The sequence below is a fragment of the Tauraco erythrolophus genome, chromosome 17 (genome assembly GCF_009769465.1).
Source record: "Tauraco erythrolophus isolate bTauEry1 chromosome 17, bTauEry1.pri, whole genome shotgun sequence".
NCBI classification, from domain to species: domain Eukaryota; kingdom Metazoa; phylum Chordata; class Aves; order Musophagiformes; family Musophagidae; genus Tauraco; species Tauraco erythrolophus.
The window spans coordinates 15,788,323-15,808,931 of record NC_141481.1 but is presented as its reverse complement, the minus strand read 5'-3'; the positions used below and the strand labels follow the sequence as shown (position 1 = coordinate 15,808,931).

At 45.9% G+C, this 20,609-nt stretch overlaps 1 protein-coding gene across 1 annotated transcript in view; it reads left to right on the top strand.

Annotated features, from left to right (window-relative positions):
• The window catches only part of MAPK8IP3 (mitogen-activated protein kinase 8 interacting protein 3), a 76,500-nt gene extending 55,891 nt beyond the window's left edge, over positions 1-20,609 (top strand). The window contains exons 14-33 of the mRNA XM_086622535.1: positions 793-874; positions 2,720-2,871; positions 3,465-3,521; positions 3,977-4,147; positions 5,708-5,834; positions 6,634-6,729; positions 8,191-8,352; positions 9,252-9,417; positions 9,888-10,073; positions 10,683-10,869; positions 11,410-11,532; positions 11,784-11,864; positions 12,406-12,473; positions 13,898-14,046; positions 14,903-15,074; positions 15,199-15,312; positions 16,700-16,738; positions 18,789-18,968; positions 19,232-19,375; positions 19,918-20,609. Coding sequence (XP_086478661.1) covers positions 793-874; positions 2,720-2,871; positions 3,465-3,521; positions 3,977-4,147; positions 5,708-5,834; positions 6,634-6,729; positions 8,191-8,352; positions 9,252-9,417; positions 9,888-10,073; positions 10,683-10,869; positions 11,410-11,532; positions 11,784-11,864; positions 12,406-12,473; positions 13,898-14,046; positions 14,903-15,074; positions 15,199-15,312; positions 16,700-16,738; positions 18,789-18,968; positions 19,232-19,375; positions 19,918-20,039 — 2,578 coding nt within the window. The 3' untranslated portion in view covers positions 20,040-20,609. The remainder of the gene's footprint in view (positions 1-792; positions 875-2,719; positions 2,872-3,464; positions 3,522-3,976; positions 4,148-5,707; positions 5,835-6,633; positions 6,730-8,190; positions 8,353-9,251; positions 9,418-9,887; positions 10,074-10,682; positions 10,870-11,409; positions 11,533-11,783; positions 11,865-12,405; positions 12,474-13,897; positions 14,047-14,902; positions 15,075-15,198; positions 15,313-16,699; positions 16,739-18,788; positions 18,969-19,231; positions 19,376-19,917) is intronic.

Here is a 20,609-nt window from a genome sequence, read left to right as displayed (position 1 = left end):
ACCTGAGCACAGAATGACCAAGAATAACAGACTCGCATCTTCGCTGTTAGAAGTGTCCGGAATTAAAGTAGTCTCACGAGCAGTGAAAACAGGGCTGATTTTTTTAAATGCCTTTTTGGGTCTTTCATAATATATTCAATATATTATGCAGTAGGGACATGGACTTTTAACTGACAAGTGTGCCTTTTTAGGAGATGGAGACAGCCATTTTTTCCCACAGTGTCTTTGCTGTTAGTAAAAGTGCGTGTAATTCCAGGGGGACTGCACGGCTGCGCCTCAGCGTGGAGTTCAAAGGAATTAAAAGCACTCAGAAAAATACCTGAAGTATTTTGGTGTTCTCTTTAGCATTACGGCAGGCTGTCCTTCACATTAGAGGCTCTTTTCACTGCATTGAAAACAGAAGCAACCCAGAAGAACTTAAGTCAGCATTTTCGCTGCTGATAATGGTGCGGTTTTCCCGTGGTTAAGAGCTCCTAAAACATTTGAACACAGCTCAGGACTCTGAAATCGAAATTGGCTGGGCTGTTCCAGTGGCCAGTGTTTTGTTGCTTGCATCATGTTCCAGAGAAGCGGGGTGATGCCAGGGAAGCTGTTTCAGAGTAACGTGCTACAAGAGGGAGGGAAAAGTGCCAGAGAAGCTTCTCCTAGTCTGGACACTTAGCTCACAGTTTGAAAACGTTCCCTTGTGATGCGTGCAGAATGACCCTCCCATAGGTGGTTCTCCTCCCAGAACACCTCAGGGACAGGTACGATATCACTTGCTGGTTTGATGCCTTTCTTCCTGTTTCCTAGAGTGAAATCTGAAGCGATTGTTGCCCGACGAGAACCCAAAGAGGAGGTGGAGGATGTAAGCAGCTATCTCTGTACAGAATTGGTATATTACATTACTAAAATGCCTGCGGGGAAAGGGGGTTTATGTACTTACTCTATATTACTTCATATATATGAGTCCTGAGATGTAGATTGGTCTGCCCTCATTAACGATGAGGGCAAAGCTGGTCGTCTCCAAGGTCCCTTCCAACCCACATAATTCTGTGGTTCTGTGAACTGTGGGTTGTTGCTGATGAGAATTGCCAATAGACAGATGCCATGAGATTACCTCTTCCTGTGCCAATCAAACCACCGTTTGGCGGATGAGCAGCCAGCACAACGGCAACGCTGTGCGTGGTGCAGTTCCTACGGAACGGCGCTAGAGCGGTGCCCTGCACAGCTCCTTCCTGTTGCAGCTGCTTCTCCCGAATTTTCAGTTACAGACCAGCGTGCAGCGTGGTTTCTCTCGGAGTCTTGTGATAGTCAGGCTTCTCCAGGAGAGCTTGTCTCCACATTGGCAGTGAAACTAAGCTGCGAGGAATTGAGCAGTGAAATCCCGGTTACGCAGACGGCTTTGTAGCAGTAACTGCCGTCTTTTATTTGTTCTGCAACCTCAATCTTGTGGCATTTTTTTCCTCATTATTTCTTTTGCCTAAGCCAGTACTGCCTGTTACAGGATACAGGCAGAGAAGGCTCTTGGACTGTTCTTTGACAGCTCTTCAAACTGTTTGTCTGAGAGAGAGGCTTTTCAACAAAGACACCTATAGCAAAAAAAAACCCCACCAGACCAGCACGGTGACAGAGATTTTCCTTGTAAATGTCACTCTGTGGGACAGGGAATTCGATGCACTTCTTTTCAATATTACTGTATTCTTACTTTGTGAAAGGTATTGGACAGGTTCACTTCTAGGTAATTCTCTTCGCTTAAGCGGAGTGAACTTGGTGTGTTGAGAATTTACGTAAATAGGCAAATTTTCGAGTTACGCTTGTGAAATGGTGGAGACAACTGGATTTCTTTTAAGCAGAACTGACAGGAGATGTAGGTTTTTAAACTGAAAAAAAAGGTTTGTGAAATTCCTTTTCATTTGTGCACTTCTCGTTTTGATGAGTCATAGAGGTTTATTCCAAGTCCAAGGAGGCTGGAGAGGGACTTGGTTATTTTGTGCTATTCCAGCTCTCAGCAGTACTCACCAGGCGAGCTGAGCTTGGGCATTGCCACAGCCTAGGCACAACCCAGTGCCACTTCCTAGTAATAAATTCCCCAAATCCTTATGATTTCTTTTTGGGCAGATATTTTCTCCAACTTAGCCATGTTGTTCCTGTTTTCCACTCCTCAAAAGAGACAAACAGAATCTCATTCCCATCACCTCCTAACCCAGAGCCGCGTGAGCCCTCAGCAGAAGGCCAAGTTGTGTCACCAAAGAGGAAAAGGCCTTTCTTTAGTTTCCTGTGCCCTGCACCTGTATCAGTGTGTACTAACAGAACGCCTCTTTCCTACTCCTGTTGAGGGCACAGGTGGCATTACATGGGGCTCCCTGCTGCTTGTGACTTGGTTTGCTAATGAACTAAAACTTCGATTTCCAAACTTTCCGGACCAGTACACTGCTGTCAACTCTCATAATGCCTTGCAGACTATCAAAGCACCCTGCGTGCGATTTTCAGTTTGATGGTGGTTCTAATTCCAATTTCCACGGGTTTGCAGAACACCCCAGAGGTCCGTGGGCCATAGTTTGGAGATCGTTTGTCTAGAATGAGCACCTCAAACTGGGAAATCGAAGGGGTAATCAAACAGAACTGGAGGAGAACTACCAATCAAACAGAACAGGAGGAGAACTAACAAATATGTTTTTCTGTCTCCTGATTTGTCCTTTACTAACATCAATCCCCTTCCATCTTTTGTTGGCTGAAGCAGTGCTCCTCCCCCCTGCAGGACAACATTCCCATAGCTCAGCGGCGCCGCTTCACCCGTGTGGAAATGGCCCGGGTTCTGATGGAGCGCAATCAATACAAAGAGAGGTTGATGGAGCTCCAGGAGGCTGTCAGGTGGACAGAGATGATCAGGTGAGACTGGGTGTTGGTGAACATTCCTGTTTAGGACAGAACTTGGCTATGTTTGACCTTGTGGTGAATGGAAGTCCTACCAAGATACAGATTGAGAAGTGCTGGAAGTTTTCCACACTGTAGATGCTTCTCTCCTAATACCTGGTTCTTTCTCCCTTACTCCTGAACCTGGACTGCAAACCTTGAGTTGCCATTGTTGTTTGGAGACACTGGGCAGTTGTTTGTTTTGCTTGTTTTTTGTATGATAATTAAGGTAGGAGAAGCTGTAGGGAAGAGGGTTGCTTCTAATTAATGAATTCTAAAGGCTGTGGCTTGAAGTGAATATAATGCTGGGTTTTGTAGTTACCAGACTAGTACTGTGGCAAAGGTAATGGGGCTGATAAAATTGAACACACTTGCACTTCGTGTCAACATTGAAACATAAAGTGATCGAGTGTGCTTACATTAAAGACCAGTGCATTTGACTTCCTCGGTTGTGTTTTGAAACATGTTAGAATGAATTCTGAGTTTTGACATGGCTTCCTTGATGGAAGTGGCAGAAACTTGGGTAAAAGATGCTGAGATTAACTTGCTTCTGCTGCGTTTGTCCTTAGAGCTTCCCGTGAGCACCCATCCGTCCAGGAGAAGAAGAAATCTACCATTTGGCAGTTGTAAGTACTTTGGTGGTTTGTGTAAGATTAAGAAGAGGGGAAGCATTGCTGTTTTGTCTTCAGACAGCAACTTAATAGTCTCTGACATTAATGAGATGTCAACTAAAAGCGTCGTTAACCAAACCCTTTTGCCTTCAAGGGCTTCCTTTGTTCTTAGTGAAGTTGAAATCAGATCTGAACATCTGCATTAGTTTGGGTTTACAAGCTGAAAAAGGTCACAAGTAACCTGGAGTGGAAACATATGTACGCTCACAATCAGTTTTAATAAAGGGCTGTTTTGAGAAGGTGTCTGTTTCTGGAAGCTAAAAACACCTTATGTCAATCAAACTGAAGACTTAGCTCTGTGTTTGAGACAGCCCCTGATTATGTACCTCTTGCTTCCCTTGTTGTGAATCTATGGTGTGTTGTCTCCCCAGGCACCTTTTCTCATATTTGTTGGCCTTTTTTGTCCCTAGCTTCAGCCGTCTGTTCAGCTCTTCCTCGAGTCCCCCACCAGCAAAGAGGACCTACCCATCTGTGAACATCCACTACAAGTCTCCAACAACAGCAGGGTTCAGCCAGCGGCGCAGTCACACCATGTGCCAGATCTCCTCCGGCAGCCGCACACTGGAGTTCTTCCCCGAAGAGTGAGTTGTGTGCTGTGTGCTAAGCCAGGTCCCACTGCTCTTTTCTTAAAATAAGCTGGTTTCCACTTATGTCTATGTGGTGCTAATGTTTCTTGTCGTTTATCTCCCTGATCTTTCACTCACCAGTTACCATGTGGATGGATTCAGCAAAATTTGTCCTCCGAAACATATTGCTGCCGTGGCTTTCCAGGCCATGGTGGTTCCTTTCGGCATCTTAAGTTGGCCACAGCCCTTGTTCTGCACTCGTGTTTGCAGACCGTGTGATAGAATGAAGTAGGACTTCTGTGGTAGAATGTGATGGCAGCACTGGGACAGTGGGATGGGATGTGTTGTCCAACCCTGTTGACAGGGTGTTTAGGTGAAGACGAAGGTTGTCTCAACAGCACATTTAGGTTGCAATATTTGGTTTTAATCTTACCCATGCTGAAAAAGAGCCTCTAAGTGTTGCTACTTGCAGAGTCTTCTCCCTATCCTTTATGTCTCTGACATGAAGGGAGAAAAGTCTTCTGTGTTTTACCTGACTTCAAAATGCATATGTTCTACCACTGTGAGGTTGTACAGTTGCATATGCAGTATGTTTTTGTGGAAGGACTTTGGAGAATGTGATGATAAAGTACTATAGCTTCTGCAATAAGGAGGATTTGTTGGAAAGACACTAGATCAGGAGAAGAGAGATTGTCTTTAGAAGGGTGAATTTGTATTTTATAGATACTGCCTTTATTCTGTTCTTTTTATCGGATTATGATATCATAGTCATTGTGTGGTGTCTGAGGGCTTTTCAGCAGTCAGGAAATGATGTGACTAACCACTGTCAGAAGCTGTTTGTTCTCTCATCCTATCCCCAGGGGAGGAACCATGTGCAGGGAAGTGTTTTGTTTTAGCAGGGGGTTGTTTTTGTTTTAAGTATTGTATGTCATCAGTTTGCGCTGATGTTGTTCCTACCTTGGAATGATACTTTAAAAACCTACTGAGAGCTGGAACTGGTATTCAAACAGTCTTTGCTTATATTAAAACATCTCTTAAGAGCTTGCAGATCAGTTTTTCTTTTAACCTTTGCCAGTGAAAAGCTGGAATTGTTCTGTTGAAACCAGCAGTTTCAACAGCAGTTAGTGCATATTTTCCTTGTCAGCAGAGAAAGCTTTAGAATGGACAGAAAAATAAATAGTTGACTGTAGTGAAGAAGGGAAGAACTCAAAATGTCTTCCTGATGGAGACACTAGATCCGTAAATTGTAACAGCAAAGCAAAATTGGTGTAATCTCATAGATTCATAGGTCTTATGGAAGGTTGCTTCCTTGTTTCTGAAGGGCTTTTGGAACACCGAAGTGGCAGTGACAGTGGCTTGGCCTGCCACGTCACTTGGGTAACCGGGCGTTAGAGATTAGGAATGCCTGTCTGCTTCTGAACGAGGTTTTTCTCTCCCCGTTTTCCTGCGTCTGTTTTCCAAGCTGGGTTTGAATTGCTTTATGTTTCCTCCCCCTGCTATGGCGACACTCCCTTAGCCTTCAGCTTCTGTTTTCAACCACAGATTGAGCAGTAACGCTGTCGCTCCTCTCCTCAGTGACTGCACGTCCTCGGCACGTCGCGAGCAGAAGCGGGAGCAGTACCGCCAGGTCCGCGAGCACGTGCGCAACGACGACGGGCGGTTGCAGGCCTGCGGCTGGAGCCTCCCTGCCAAGTACAAACAGGTAGGGGCCACTCTCCAGACAGGCCGAGGGGACATCAGTCCCTCACCAGTAATTGCGCTTACAGCTATCATGTGGGTGTTCTGTTTGTATGCTAATTGGAGGCACAGATTAAATTAATCTTTTCTGTATCTCCACCAAAGTCAATGGAAGGTCCATTCCTCTGCATGCAGGCGCTGAAAGAACCTACCCTAAACCAAAAGTAATTAATCTTCTTTGTCCAGAGCCCAGTACTTGTTTTTATTTCCTTTGTTATTATAATTGGACTTGAACATTAGATATTTCATTTGTACTCTTGAGAACTTTACGGATGGTTTAGTGTAAAAACCAATGCAGTGTGGTTTGCTTCCACTTCTCCCCAGCAGTAACAGAAAGTCAAATGTCATCAGTCTCATTTGTTGGCCTATGGCTCATTTAACTGGTCAAAGACCACCTGAAAGGAAGGAGTCTTGCAGTGTGACTTGGAAGTGGACAAGTGTCAGGCCATGGTGAGAGGGAACGCCGGTGTTCTGACTTCTTTGCAGGGAGCATCCGTTAACAGCCCTTCCTCTGTCAGCAGTGCAGCGTATAGCCTCTCTTGACCATAAGCGGGGCACTGTATCATGGTGGGAGAGGCAGTCCTTTGGTGGGCTGCTCCCATCCCTGTAGGGACTCGGTTTCATCCGAGCTGTGAGGTGAAGCCTCAGCGGCGCCCGCCTCTGCGGCCCATCAGTTCGGTTCTGCCGTATTGGGTACAGCTCTCTCACCGCAGCCTGGTGTTTATGGCTTTGCACTGTCTGTTGCGTCTTCTCTCCCCCCACAGCTGAGTCCCAACGGTGGTCAGGAAGACACTCGCATGAAGAACGTCCCTGTGCCTGTGTATTGCCGCCCCTTAGTAGAGAAGGACCCAACCATGAAGGTACGTTGTCTCTGCACACCATTCCGGTCCAGAAAGGGGACGTAAAATAAGCGGAGAGTTTTGGTCGCTAAATGTGCAATTTTTACAAAAATCTGTATTTTTTTTTACATTATCTATTCCAAATTCTATCTTCCACTTCCTTTTTTTGAATGGTGGTTTCTAGTGTATGTAGAGAGAAGAACCCTCTCCGTAAGGACATCATTCTCAGGTGATTCTGGTTGCCAGGTCCTATTGCTTCTGTCTTGCATCTTACGCTTTTTTGAGACAGCTCTTATATAAGTACCGACAGCATTTTGTGCTTATAAGGCTTGTGCTGAGACTCCTTAGGGTGTAATACAAAACAACATAAAAATTCGTGAAAACAAGCAGGTGAAAGTAAAAATGCATTTCATCACGTTTTTAGCTTCCACTGTTGACTGGGATTCACTGGTAACAGGTGAAAATTATTAGAGCATATTTCTGCGAAGCTGTGTCTGTCAACACTAGAATGTTTTGAGTAGAATTGTGGTTGAGAATAGATGGCCCTCTCTCTGCAGTAGCATAGTTTTCTGCTACAGCTAGTTCCGAAACAGGCAGTTTGTCACTGACTCCGTTCAGAGCGGAGTTTGAGGTGTCATTCTGATGGTTGAGTTGTAAGGAAATTCTTACACTGTTAGTTGTTCCTAGAAGGTTGGCGCGATCTTTGTATAACACTCCATTCAGCATCTTTCCTTTATGATTTTGGATAAATCCAGTATTTGCTTCTGTAGTCCTGTTCCCGGCATTCTCCTAAAAAACTGTCTGGCAATAGCTCCTAGGAAGTTAGCTAAATTTGATTTCAGAAGATACGGTGTGCTGCTTTCACTCTACGCTCATTACGTAGGGAGCTAAACCAGCAGATTTTTTTTTTCTTTTCCATTTTTTTTTTGGTGACTTCATTTTTTGCTGTCTTAGTTCTTTAAATAGCTCTCTCAGATCAAGCAGGCACTGATTTTTGGACGACGGAGTGTATGAGGAAGCAGAAGAGTGCCAGGAGTGGGAGGGGGACTAGGGGACAGAAGTGCACTGAATGCGTGTCCTCAGCCAAGCAGCCACTGTCAGGTTTGGTTAAGCAGTCATGCTCGTGGTGCCCCGAGCTAGTAACACCTGCCACGTCCTGCTTGCTTTGCCACAGTGACTTGGGAACCCCAGAGTCAGAAAAACTGAGGACATTTCAGAAACCTGTTTTCAGTTATGCACCTGATTTACTATCTTTATTTTTTTAAAATCTGTTAAAAAAAGAACCGTGATTTTTGCTGGGTTACAGAGAACCTTTATCTTACCTCCATCAAATCTGACTGTGTCTTCTAGCAGAAATTACTGAGATCTGTTGTTTCCAGGTGTTTGACATGTGTCCACAGTTCTCTACAAAGGTGCCTGAGTCTCAAGCGACCCTGGAGCCTCCAGAATTCTTAGTTTAAGATTCCTGTTTCTGTTATTTAGCTGTGGTGTGCAGCTGGAGTCAATCTCACGGGATGGAGACCTTTGGAGCAAGAGTCTGGGAATGGGCAGAAACTAGATCCTGGGCGTGATCCTCTCACCTGTGATAGGGAGGTGGAAGGCGAGAACAACAGGAGTAACCATACATCTCCTGAAAAGAAAAAGGTCAGAAAAGAAAATGTCTTTTTCTTTCTCCTCACCTCTGGTGTATTTTCTTATTCCATCCCTGACATGCTCCTCCCTCAGTACCTTTGTACTATGCTACATAATGCTCTAACTTGTACTTCTGGGGCATCTTCTTGTGGGTTGTGGTTTTCTAGCTCTTCAGTAACTTTCTGTGTAATTTGGGATAAATTATCCAGGATAAAATTTTCCAAGTTCTGCTTTTGAAACATTGGGAATTTTTAAAAACTTCCTAATAATAAGTGTAATTAAGCACTTGCTGAGGTTGCTAAGAAGATGATGGAGTCCTCATCATTGTAAACTGAAAAATAAAATTAAATAATTCAGGCAAAGCTTTGTTAAAAAGAATGTAGATGTAGCAGAGTCCATGAGTCCTTTGGTTCAGAGTATTATTCCATCTCTGTTTTTTAATAGTCTTAAGTGATTTTTTTTGTTAAGAACCAAGCTGTAATTTGCAGATAATAATACAACATTTTATCCTTTGTGGGTTTTTCCCACAGCTATCTTACACTGCTGCCCTGTAGTCTTCTGTGATCAGCTTGCTCAAGCTCGTAGGTTGAGCACATCCCAGCTCCATGGTGTTCTGTCTCAAGTGAATGTTCAGTGATACTTTAGTCAGATATCTCAAGAGAAATTAGTGGCCAAACTCCTCTTGCCCTAAGGAGCCAGGCTGGCTCTTTGGCCGGTGTTCCAGATACCAGGGTGGCAACGTGAACGAAATTTGCACAGCTCATATTGTTTGTTTGTGCCAGCTAGGAAGGGACTTCACTCTTGGAAGCCGAGATTGTGGTATTTCCATGTGTAAATGTTGCCAAGCGCTACTGTGCTCAGTCTGATCTGAGAGGAGCACTCATTCTACCCATGTGTTTGCTCTCTTGAAGGCAAAGGAGCTCCATGAAATGGATGCCACGTCCAGTCGTGTCTGGATCCTCACAAGTACACTGTCAACAAGTAAAGTTGTGATTATTGATGCCAATCAGCCTGGCACAGTGGTGGACCAGTTCACTGTCTGCAATGCTCACGTGCTCTGCATCTCCAGCATCCCTGGTGAGTAGGGCTCAGGCACTGGCTGCGATCTGCACAGGGTCCCCTGCTCCACTGAGGAGTGACAAGCGTAGCGTACTCATTTCGGAACTAACCCTTGGACCCTGCTGTGTTCCATAAAACAAAAAATCCCTCAAAACCGTATCTCGGACCTTGCCTACTTCTAGGACCTTTCTGTGGAGATCCCTCACTGTTGAACGTTTAGTCAGTGGTTCCTTTGGCACATAAAGGATGGTTCTTGGGAGCAAGAGTGAGCCTTGCCCAGGTTTGGGAGGGCTCTGTAGCTGGCCTGGATGTTGATGCTGGGGCTGAGGGGATTCACCATGGTGCTGACTGATGCTGTGATACCTCCCTAGAGTAGTGAACTCTGAGGGTCAGCATCTTCCATCTGTATGGTTATCTCAGGAGTACTGCTACATTTAAATTAGCAGTGACAGCTAGACTTATGGGAGAATCTGTTCTTTGCCCCTCAGCGGCCAGTGAGAGTGATTATCCTCCAGGCGAGATCTTTCTGGAGGGAGATGTAAATCCTGAAGAGTCGTCTGGAACGGATGGTGTCTTGGCAGGAATCACTCTGGTGGGCTGTGCAACCCGCTGCAATGTGCCACGAAGCAACTGTTCCTCGCGTGGTGACACACCTGTGCTGGACAAGGGACAGAGTGAGTTCGGGGACAAAAAACTTAATGGCCATCCAGCTATAGCAAGTCCCGCATCAGCTTACGGGAAGCATCCTTCTATCTCTGAATTAACTGCTTCACACGCCTCAAGGAGTTTCTTAAGGTGGTACAGGAAGACCAAAGGCCCTTTTGGTGCATTTCTCTTTAGATCCCTCCTTTTGTCTCTTAGTGATCCACATCCTGCATCCTGTTGTGGGGTTCATATAGCAGAGTATTTTGGACGGGTGCTATGTTTGCCCTGCTACAATGGCTTCTGTTCTCATTGCTTTCTCCTCTGATCCATGTCTTCTTGTGAAGTCAGTTAAGTCCATATGAAAATCATAATGATGCCTTTGCTGACATCATTCTGCAGTGGGCCACCCTGCAGAACTACTAAGGTTTTGCTCGTAGCAGATTGTGCCTCACTTTAAAATAGCCTCTATTTCCCATCCAAGGAGAAAACACTGGATGAGCTGCTGTCTGTGGTGCAGGCTCAGGGTTTGACTGAATTTGGCACGAAAGGATAAATTAAAAAATTGACAGCCTGATTTCTGTTTAGTTAACTTACCAGCTCATTCTCCATTATGTCTCACGCTGTTCTTTGTCTTTTAGGTGAGGTGGCTGCTGTCTGCAATGGGAAGATGAACCAGTCCCAGTCTACCGAGGAGGCAACAGAAGCTACGGAGGTACCAGAGAGTGGTACAAGCGAGGCAGAGCCTGCTCAGGCTCGCCCGGGGCCTCTCACGGAGCACGTGTTCACAGATCCAGTTCCTGCACAGGCACCTCTTAGACAGAATGGGTAGGCAGTCTGCTGAGACAGATCTTCCAAAGTACACGTACACTTAATAATCTTACTGAAAGAAGCTATTGATTCGTGTGTAAAAATGGTGATTGATTTATTGTGGTAATACCTCTGATGTGCTACGAAGAAAGCATATTCACCACCCAAAAATTCTTAAGACAAATGAGTCTGATGTAACCTGAGGAGCAAGTGGAAGTCTTGGATAGAAATTGTTCCTAAATGACCAAGTTGTTCTAAGTTGTTTCTGTTGAAGTTGGAAACGAACAGAGAAAATATCGTTTTTATAATAGTACTTCCAAACACTGAGTTAAGTTCCATAGGTTTGATGCACTTGCTATTTGTATTGGCAGGAAAAAAGTAAGTTTTGCACATTGCAGATCCAGGAGTCAAGCAATTCAAAAACACTGAAGAGAAGGAAGCAATTTTTGCATCCAAGTGCCCTGATGTGCCTGTGAATGCCACACTGCGAGTGCAGAGCGGGCATTCTGTGCATTGCTGCTAACAAAAGCCTCCAACAATGTTCTTGTGCCTCTTCAGGGAGAACGGGCAGCTGAAGACTGAGTCAAGCACAACACTGCCAGATCAGGAGTTGAACGGGGATGCTGCTGGGGCTTGCACCAGTGCTGCCCCCACCATGTGGCTGGGAGCACAGAATGGCTGGTGGGTTTCCCTTGGGCTGGCAAATCTGTCACCTCTGTTCTCTTTCGGGCTCCACTTTTCGTGTCCTCACACTTCTTGTTTCTGGAGTAGGTTTTCATTGCTAGTTGTTGTTCTGAGCCCTCAGCTCATCACAGGCACTGGGATTTAACCTCACTTTCCACCTTTCCTAACAGAAGAAAAGACTCGAGGCCACTCAGGCTGAAGGTGTGGGGCCTTGCTGCTAACCCTCCCGCATTTGTCCTTTCTTGCAGGCTTTACGTGCACTCGGCGGTATCCAACTGGAAGAAGTGCCTGCACTCGATAAAGCTGAAGGACTCTGTACTGAGTCTCGTGTAAGTGTGCGTGCCAAGGGGCGCTGGAGGAGGAGGGTCAGTGCCTAAGCAATATTTTAGATGGGCGTAGAAGCTCTTTGTTAGTCACCTTTTGCTTTGCTCTTCTAAGTGCACTGGTTTGTGAAGAAAGTTTTCCGAGGTTCTTGTTATTGGAGAGCCTCATACTGAGCCATTTTCCTGCTCAGCTGCAGACCTGACCCAGTTCAGTGAATAAGGTACTAAATGATAATAGCGGTATCAGAAGGAGATAAGTGGGGAGGAGAAAGCCAAAATTTCACGGGGGTGTAAATTAGGTGGAATTTGTTGAAATTGATGAGAGTTTGTAGTGTGAAGTTAACCTCAACAGGACATTTATGGATGATCTTACTACAATGAAGACAAGAGTTATGACCCTTGGCCCTTGCAGGATGTTCCTGCAAGTGCTAAACTGAATGAGAATTGTAGAGAGAGCATAAAGATAGTGTGGATGGATGTCAGAAAGGATTTGTTAGTCTCTTACTTCTACAGATTTTTGTAAGTATTTACTTTTCTGTGATTTCAGGCATGTGAAAGGGAGGGTTCTTGTTGCTCTGGCAGATGGAACACTAGCCATATTCCACCGGGGAGAAGGTGAGAATCAGTGTAATAAGAGAAAACCAAACTTGGGCCAAAAGTGTAGCAATGGATTAAAGGCTATTCTGAGTTGAGAAGGACAGGTGCTGGCTTGCCAGAGCACAAACACAGAATTAAAATGCATGGCTATTATACACATGTAATCCTCATCCTAAACCACCTAAGGCATACCTTAACACCATTTCCTGAGCTTTTCTGAACAAAAACATATGATCTGCGTAGCACATGCAGAGTAAATGCAAGACTTTCAGGAATACATATGCTGTGCAGTTGTTTGGGGCATGCCTGGTGAAGTTTAATGCCTTTGGGCCATACCGGTTACTGTGCATTCACCATCAGCTGTAACGGGGCATGCACAGGGAGCTGCACGTGGCTCAGGCTGTACCTGAGCAGACCATCTGTGCAGTTGCAAATAGGCCTGCTGCTTCCTAGAGAAGTTGAACTCTCTGCAAGTAGTGGAATTGATCACTGCATACACAGCGGGCAGAGCTGGGATTCTCTGGAAGTCTGGAAATCCCAAATAAATGGAGCCTTTGCTTTACACTTGGTCATTTTTTCTTGTTGCAGAAAAGAGATGTCTGAGTAATCTGATGTGCCTTAATCTTGTCACCTCAAGATATTTTTTGAATTCTATATCTTGTCCTCTTCATTATTGTAGGTTTTGTTTCCCTATGACTTGAGCAGTTCCTGAGCTGTGTTCATACCTGCAAGCACATGGGGATTGGCTAACTGTAACTCATGTTTGCATATTAAGAACTTGGTTATCCACTGAGTAGCAGTTTATCCAGCAAGCTGAAACGTAGAGATTTTTGGCTTTGTGCAGTCTAAATTTTGATTCAGCCATCGTCATGAGTTCAGGCCTGACCATTGACACATAAAAATTGTTCCCATCAGAAACAGGATAAAGCTTCATGACATAGAGGCTACCTGTCTGTGAAGGACACAGGATCTACCTGGTTAGTTAGAAAATAAGTGTTAGAGAGGGGAGATTGATTCCTTTTCCTGGATTTGACACTTCGGGGAAATTATGTTGTCCGTCTGTGATATGAGGAAGCCCCACCACAAGGTCCGTTTCCTTTTAAGTTTCCACATAGTCTTGTTAGGCTGTCTTTCTTCTTCCCCTGCTGTTTTTGTTGTACTTGTTGAAGAAGCCTGTTCACTTCATTACAATAAAAGGATGTTTTAATTAGCCTCATTTGGAGAGCTTTCAGCCCACCAGACTAAACTTTATTGTCTTGTGTTTTTTAAATATAAGGCTATGCCCAAAGTAGTAGCATGGATTCACGAGCAGTTCACAGACATAAGCAAACTGAGCATTTGGGTGTTAGTTAAGCCTGTGTACTTAGAAAGGTACATGATTCTATTGTATGCTGACGTGTCATGAATGAGATGTGTCTTTCCACACGTGTTCTTCGCCTTAGACGGTCAGTGGGATCTCAGCAATTACCACCTGATGGACCTTGGTCACACTCACCATTCCATCCGCTGCATGGCTGTTGTGTACGATAGAGTATGGTGTGGCTACAAGAACAAAATCCACGTTATCCAGCCTAAGACAATGCAGATTGAGGTAAGAGAGAACACGTGGGTGTATGCACACACATGCTTGTGTTATGGGTATTCTTACAGCTGTTTTCTGCTGTAGCATTCGGAAATGCAGAACCTTTCTGTTGTCATTGCTGATTGCAGGACCCAAACTGTCAGTCTGGATCAAGTTATGACCCAGTCTGCCAGGGGGATATTTAATTCTTCCTCCCTTTGTAGAGCTTAAATCTTTAGATAAGTCTAAACTGAGCACTCCCTTTGTCTTTACTAGTGAGTCTGCGAGGCCACGTACTGTGCAAACGTACGTGCGTGCTTTACAGCTGCCCTTCACGTCTGGTCTAAGACTTCTCCACCCGTAGGCATTGTGGTGCAAAGGAAGGGTAGAGTTAGCGAGCCCCAGTGATCCCACTTGCCTAAGAAAAAAATGACATTTAGAGCCTTCTGGTGGAAATTCAATACAGTGGTGTTGGTACAAACCTGTTTGACAGTGCTTGGGATGAGTCTAATCAAATGGAGAAGTGCCGAATCTGAAATTCACATCAACGAGCCAAGGCAGTTTGATCTTTGGAATTTGTATTGGAGTTGTATGTTTTCCTTTCTACCAAGCACATTGAAAGCTTTTGGTTTCTAAATGTTCTTGCTCCTGAAGTGGTCTGCAAAGACCACCATAATCTCTGCAGAGCTGCTATACAATCTATCATTTCAAGCAAGGGATTTTCTGTATACTCTAGTGAACTTCTGAGGTCAGCTGGCATTAACACATTTTCTCCAAGAGCTTTGAAACCCAAGCAAGTGATCTCAGTTGAGGAAAATGGAGTATATGTGTAGATAATTGCAAATCTTTTGGGAACTCATGTTGGTCCACCTATTTGGCTTTTCAGAAATCCTTTGATGCCCACCCTCGGCGGGAGAGTCAGGTGCGACAGCTGGCATGGATTGGAGATGGAGTATGGGTTTCTATCCGCCTGGACTCCACTCTGAGGCTTTACCATGCCCACAGCCATCAACATCTGCAGGATGTCGACATTGAGCCTTATGTCAGCAAGATGCTAGGTGAGGCAGTAGGCACTGTAATAAATGGTCTGTTGCTTACTAAGATCAGAGAGAAATCAAAATTCAGTAGCAGACCTTGCCCAAAGTCGTAACTGACTCTTCAATTCTTCTGCATGCTTACTAGGCACCGGAAAGCTGGGCTTCTCGTTCGTGCGGATTACAGCCCTGCTCATTGCTGGCAACCGCCTCTGGGTAGGGACAGGGAACGGTGTCGTCATCTCCATTCCATTGACTGAGAGTAAGTGACGTTTATTGGAGATACTTCTGCGTGTCCCCCCTAAAAAAACTACACTTTTGCATGTTGTTTGTGCAGCATGGCAGGCTTTAGCTCTGGCAGGCTAATGCTTTCTGCACATTTTTACTCTGAACCTGACACACTTTTGATCATAGCAGCGTTCAGAGAAGAGCCCTGGGTATGAGCAACCCTGAATTTGGTTTAACTCTTCCTTATTAAGGAATTAAGTGTTCAGTTGAATGGATTTAACTTGTTGAAAATCAAATAGGTATTTGTTACTGCCCCGTTCAGTTCAGTTGAAGACATTTCCTTCTTCAGAGACCAATGAGGTTTGTACCATCCATAGTCGTCTTTTTTGAGTGGACTGATGTGAACTGATTCTGTAGCTACTGGAAAGCAGGAGAAACAAAGCTTTGGGAACTGTAGTAAGCCACAGAAAGGAGGCCATGGGATGAGAAGTCACCAGGAAGATCTCCCTGTAAATTTTGTTTTGACATAGACATCTAAACGGCTCCATGACAGTATTTTCCAGAAACTAATGTTAGTAAAGCTTCATTTACTCAAATTAGGGCTCAGCTTTATCAGTCAAGTAGAAATCAGTATCCTATGCCAAATCCAACCTGGTGAGGAGACCCAGCAGCAGTAGTTGCTAGGTGCATCTCTGGAGCTGGAAATTTAGTTGAAGCTCTTAGTAATCCTGTTCCATACCTGCCAGTCAGCATCTAATCTTGAAAGTCTGTTCCAGATTATAATGGAGGAGGATTTGAGAGTGGTTACAGTTGCTTTCAAGAGAAAGCAGCTAAATTTACGTTTTCTCACCACTGCTATCAGGAAATCTGAGAAGCAAATGGCTCTTTATAAGAGGAGCAAACCTATTGTAACGTTGCTGGAAGTCAGGGCTGAGACGGTCTCCTCTAAGGCGGATGTGCCTGGGGCTGGCACCAGGAAGCCAGTGACACAGTCATCTTTGCGCATCCTTGTTCTCATTTCTGAGTCCCTGTTTTAAAGCCTCTTCTTTCTTGAGGCTGCTGTCCTGATTCTGCGTTAAGCTTTTTCTCTGCTGTAAACCAGTTGCGTTATCTTTTGGTGTTCCTATAAAGATGTGGTAAGGAGTAAGGTCTCACTAGAAACTTCAGCAATGGATCCTTGTGACTGTGGGCCCTCTCCCGTCGCAGATGTTACATTTGTCATTGCAAGATAAGAGCAAAGTGAGCAAGAACAATGTTGGTATAAACTCATCCAAGCCTGTAGCTCCTGTTGCAGTTTCTCTAGATTTTGTACTTTTCTGTTGCTCCCTGAATTTGCTCCCAGTAATCACCTTTTTCTTCTCTCCCCTCCTGCCTGTCTCTTCCCGTGCCCCTCTGTGTTCCCACTCCTTGCCTGTGCCTAGCTGTAGTCCTCCACCGAGGCCAACTCCTTGGGCTCCGGGGTAAGTCCATCGCCTCCTTCCTTCAGCTTTCACTCCTTTTGCACCCATTCACCTTTGCAGTCACTCTCCCACCCTTCCATCCTGCCATTCAGCTCTCTCCATCCATTTTTCCTCATCACTCTTTCATTTTAAATTGCATCTGAGAAAAGTGACCGGAGACAGCAATGCAAATATTGCCATTTCCCATGGCTAAAAACATTTTCATCCATCTCATCAGCCATTGCTCTGCTTTTTTATGTCAAAAGTACTTTATTCTTCATCGGTAGTTCCCTTATTGTGGTAGACCAGGTCTGAGATGGGGACTGTAAATGAATCCAATCAGAGAGTTCCAGGAAGCAGGAGTAGACTGTTCTTCCAAGGTCTTCCTTGGTCATCCTTGTTTCTCCAAGGATGCTTCTCTTGTCAGTGCCAGGCCAATGGCAGCAGGTGCTGTGGCACCTGCCAGCTGCAAGAAATCAGCTAATACTTCTAACCATAGGGGACTTTGATAAACATGAAGAGTTGTTTTGGGTTTGTGTCAGTTAAGGCAGGGTCTGAGTTCAAATTTATGCTTACCTTAGCCTTTCCAGCGTCAGAAAGGAGTATTTTTTTCTCATCGTAAGACATTTCTGTGGCTGTCTAGAAGCATTATCAACATATGTCTCCTCCTTTTAAAGCATCTGATACTGGTTGTGGTAAGAAGCCAGATACTGAGCAAGAAGTGCTAGTACCAGCTCTGTCTGTCAATCACAGGAGCTCATCCAGTTGTTGCTGCTCACAGCAAACTGAAGCACAGAGGTGCAGAGAGAGCCTTCATCTTGGAGATCTTCCCACTGCACACACTGATTCTCATTCTTCCATCAAAATATTTGTACCGTCCTGGCTTGAGCCTGATAGGTAAAAGTGAAGTCTCGTTTTTCCAAGTCACTTAATAATTGAAATCCAGCCCAAGCCAAAATACAGAACTGCAGATAACTAAGCAAGCAATTCATTTCTCTCACAGGAAGAGAAAGCCTTCTGATTGTAGTACTGTTTCTGTTTTACTGACGCGAGTGCCTACGGAAGAAGAGCATCTCCCATCCTGCGCTCTGAGTGTTGGTCGCTGTTCCTTGGCGAGTGGAAGTGTTCACATTCTCAGAGCCTGGACATGAAGGATGCAGGCCCCAATTGAAGTCCTTGGAAGCTGTGGCTGGTGAACATCTTTCAGATGTTCATTGCTTGAGTAGCGGAGCTTCAGGTGTCACAGCTAAATCAAGGACTAAGGAAGGACCTCACTCCACTGCCGTGGTATTTACTGGGCGGAGACACCTTCACCAGACCCAGAGACTGCTTTCGGCAGCCTGTGTTCTCATGGCTTGGCATGAGCAAAGGACTTGACTTGGAAACTGAGCAACTTCTCTAATCCAGAAAATAGCAGTAATTCTCCTCCAAGTGCCCTTAATGTCTCATGAGTACAGCAGACACCTTTGGATACCCTGGCAGATACAAAAGAACAAGGTTGATCCTAGGACTGTAGGCTATTTCTTGAAGCTGGACAGGATTGCTGCTGGGGAAGAGGCCTTTGTTGCTCACCAGCCTGGGCTGCAGCACCAAGGACACTGTTGCATCTTCCCACAGCCAGGAGGAAATGGCCTGCCTCTTGTAGGCAGGGTCGGTACCTTGAGTTGATTAGTTAATTAGTAGTTCATTATATTCAACTCAATCCAGCTGGCTAATAATGACTGGATGCCATAGCCTTCACTGGGACACCTCAGAGACCTTCTCTAGCTTGCCCTAAGGTCACTCTTGCCCAGCACCTCCAAGGAGGTGTGCCTCATTAGTAGACAAATACTAGATTTGATGAGAAAATGTAGTTTGTTATCCTGAGGGGATTGTTACCAGATCTAAGAGGGAGGGACTGTGTAATCTAGTGTGGTCTCCTTCATCACAGCCTTTACATAAGCCCTTTAAAGAGATCTGCGCTTTTAAAAGGTTTCCTCCAAGGCTCGTGAGTTTTCTCTTTGATTGAGTTCCGCTTCTGTAAATGGGACTCAAAGCTATTGCTGACAATATTCCTCCTCCCTGTCCCCAGCCAACAAGACTTCACCAACCTCTGGAGAGGGAAGCCGCTCTGGCGGGGTCATCCACGTGTACGGTGATGACAACAGTGACAAATCTGCCAGCAGTTTCATCCCCTACTGCTCCATGGCTCAGGCACAGCTCTGTTTCCACGGCCACCGCGATGCTGTCAAGTTCTTCGTCTCTGTGCCTGGTAAGGATGAGCACAGCCCTTACTTGTCAGGGTCTTGGCCCACCGTCTGTCCTGCGGCTGGAGCTTGAGCTGATCTGCAGCAGACGGCTGCCCGTGCCATGTCTGGTGCCTGCAGATCACTGTGGCTCAGACACCAGCAGTTCAGACTGCAGTGACTTCCAGACTTCATCAGCAGAAGGCGTTGGCCTGCCCCATCGTGTTTGTGTGTGTTAGCTGCAGGGGCGCTGAGCAGCGGCACTGACGGCGCCTCTGTCCTCTCCCAGGCAATGTTCTAGCAACCCTGAATGGGAGCGTGTTGGACAGTCCTTCGGAGAACCCTGGCACAGCGGCCACAGAGACTGAGGGGCAGAAGCTGAAGAACGTCCTGGTGTTGAGTGGAGGAGAGGGGTACATCGATTTCCGGATTGGTGAGTGCCTGTGGTGGGAGGCATCTGGAATGGGAGGGGGTGCAGGGCTGTGGTTGTAGATCACTGCTGTGGGGAGCGAAATCTGAAAAGCACTGCTCTTTTCTCCTGCCTCCGGCAGGATAGCAAGGGGCAGATAGCAAGCACTTTCCTTGCACAGCACAAGGCTGCCAAACAGTGCCACGCCGTCTGCGTTAACAGCCCTGGGAAGAATAAAACCACCTGTGCCACTGGCTCCAAACATCGCTGCCCCACTGCGGTGCTGCGCAAGGGCGCTCTGTGTTGTAAACGTTGGCTTCCCCAGAAGGAAGGGTGGTTTTCCCTGCTGCTGGAGATGGTTTGTTACATCCATACAGTCCTGCTTCAGAAAAGCACCGAGTTGCTGAAACGTTCTCCAGGCATAAAGGAAGTTCTCAGCTCCTGCTGTCTGTTGTCAGACTGCCGAGGCTGTAGCAAAGATACTGGTGTCTTTGGAAGCATTCCAGAGCAGTGCAATTTGGGATTTTTCTTCTTGCCTTCTTTACTCTCTCGTTTTCTCTCTTCAGGGGATGGAGAAGATGACGAGACAGAGGAGAATGCAGGAGATGCCACCCAGGTGAAGCCAGTACTTTCCAAGGCTGAAAGGAGCCACATTATTGTGTGGCAGGTATCATATATCCCTGAGTGAGAATTTCTCCTCCTTTCCCACCGATGTAAGTGTCCCTCCTCCCGCCTGAATGGCAAGATGTACATACAGAACGCCTGCATTATACCTACTGCTGGAAACCAACCCCAGACAACTGCAGTGGCTCCTGCCTCGGACTCTGACCCCCTTCTAACCTCTGAACTTGCAGCTTTCATCTCGGGCCTGTGCGCTTTCTGCGTGGTTGGAGTATTGTTCTTCTCTGGAGCTGGCATCTACAAGGAGAGAAATGGCAGTGCATCGACGAAGTGAAGCTTGGAGCTAGAACCGTGCAAAGCCTTTGCCCAGTGCTCGGGAGCTGACAGCTGGATGGGTGGTGGCTCAGGTTCTCCAGCAGGTTGCCTCACTCCCACCTGCATGAGAAGCACATCCCCCTGTCGTCCCCTGCCAAAGCAGTGATGGTGAATCACGACTTCAGCAGCACCCTAGCAGAAATCCTTTCTAATTCACCAGTGGGCTCTCCACCTTACCCACCTTTAAGCACAGAATAACGTCCCGTGGACTGAGAGCAGCCAGCTTCAAGGAACCCTCAATAGAAAGGAGTGCCAGGGTTTG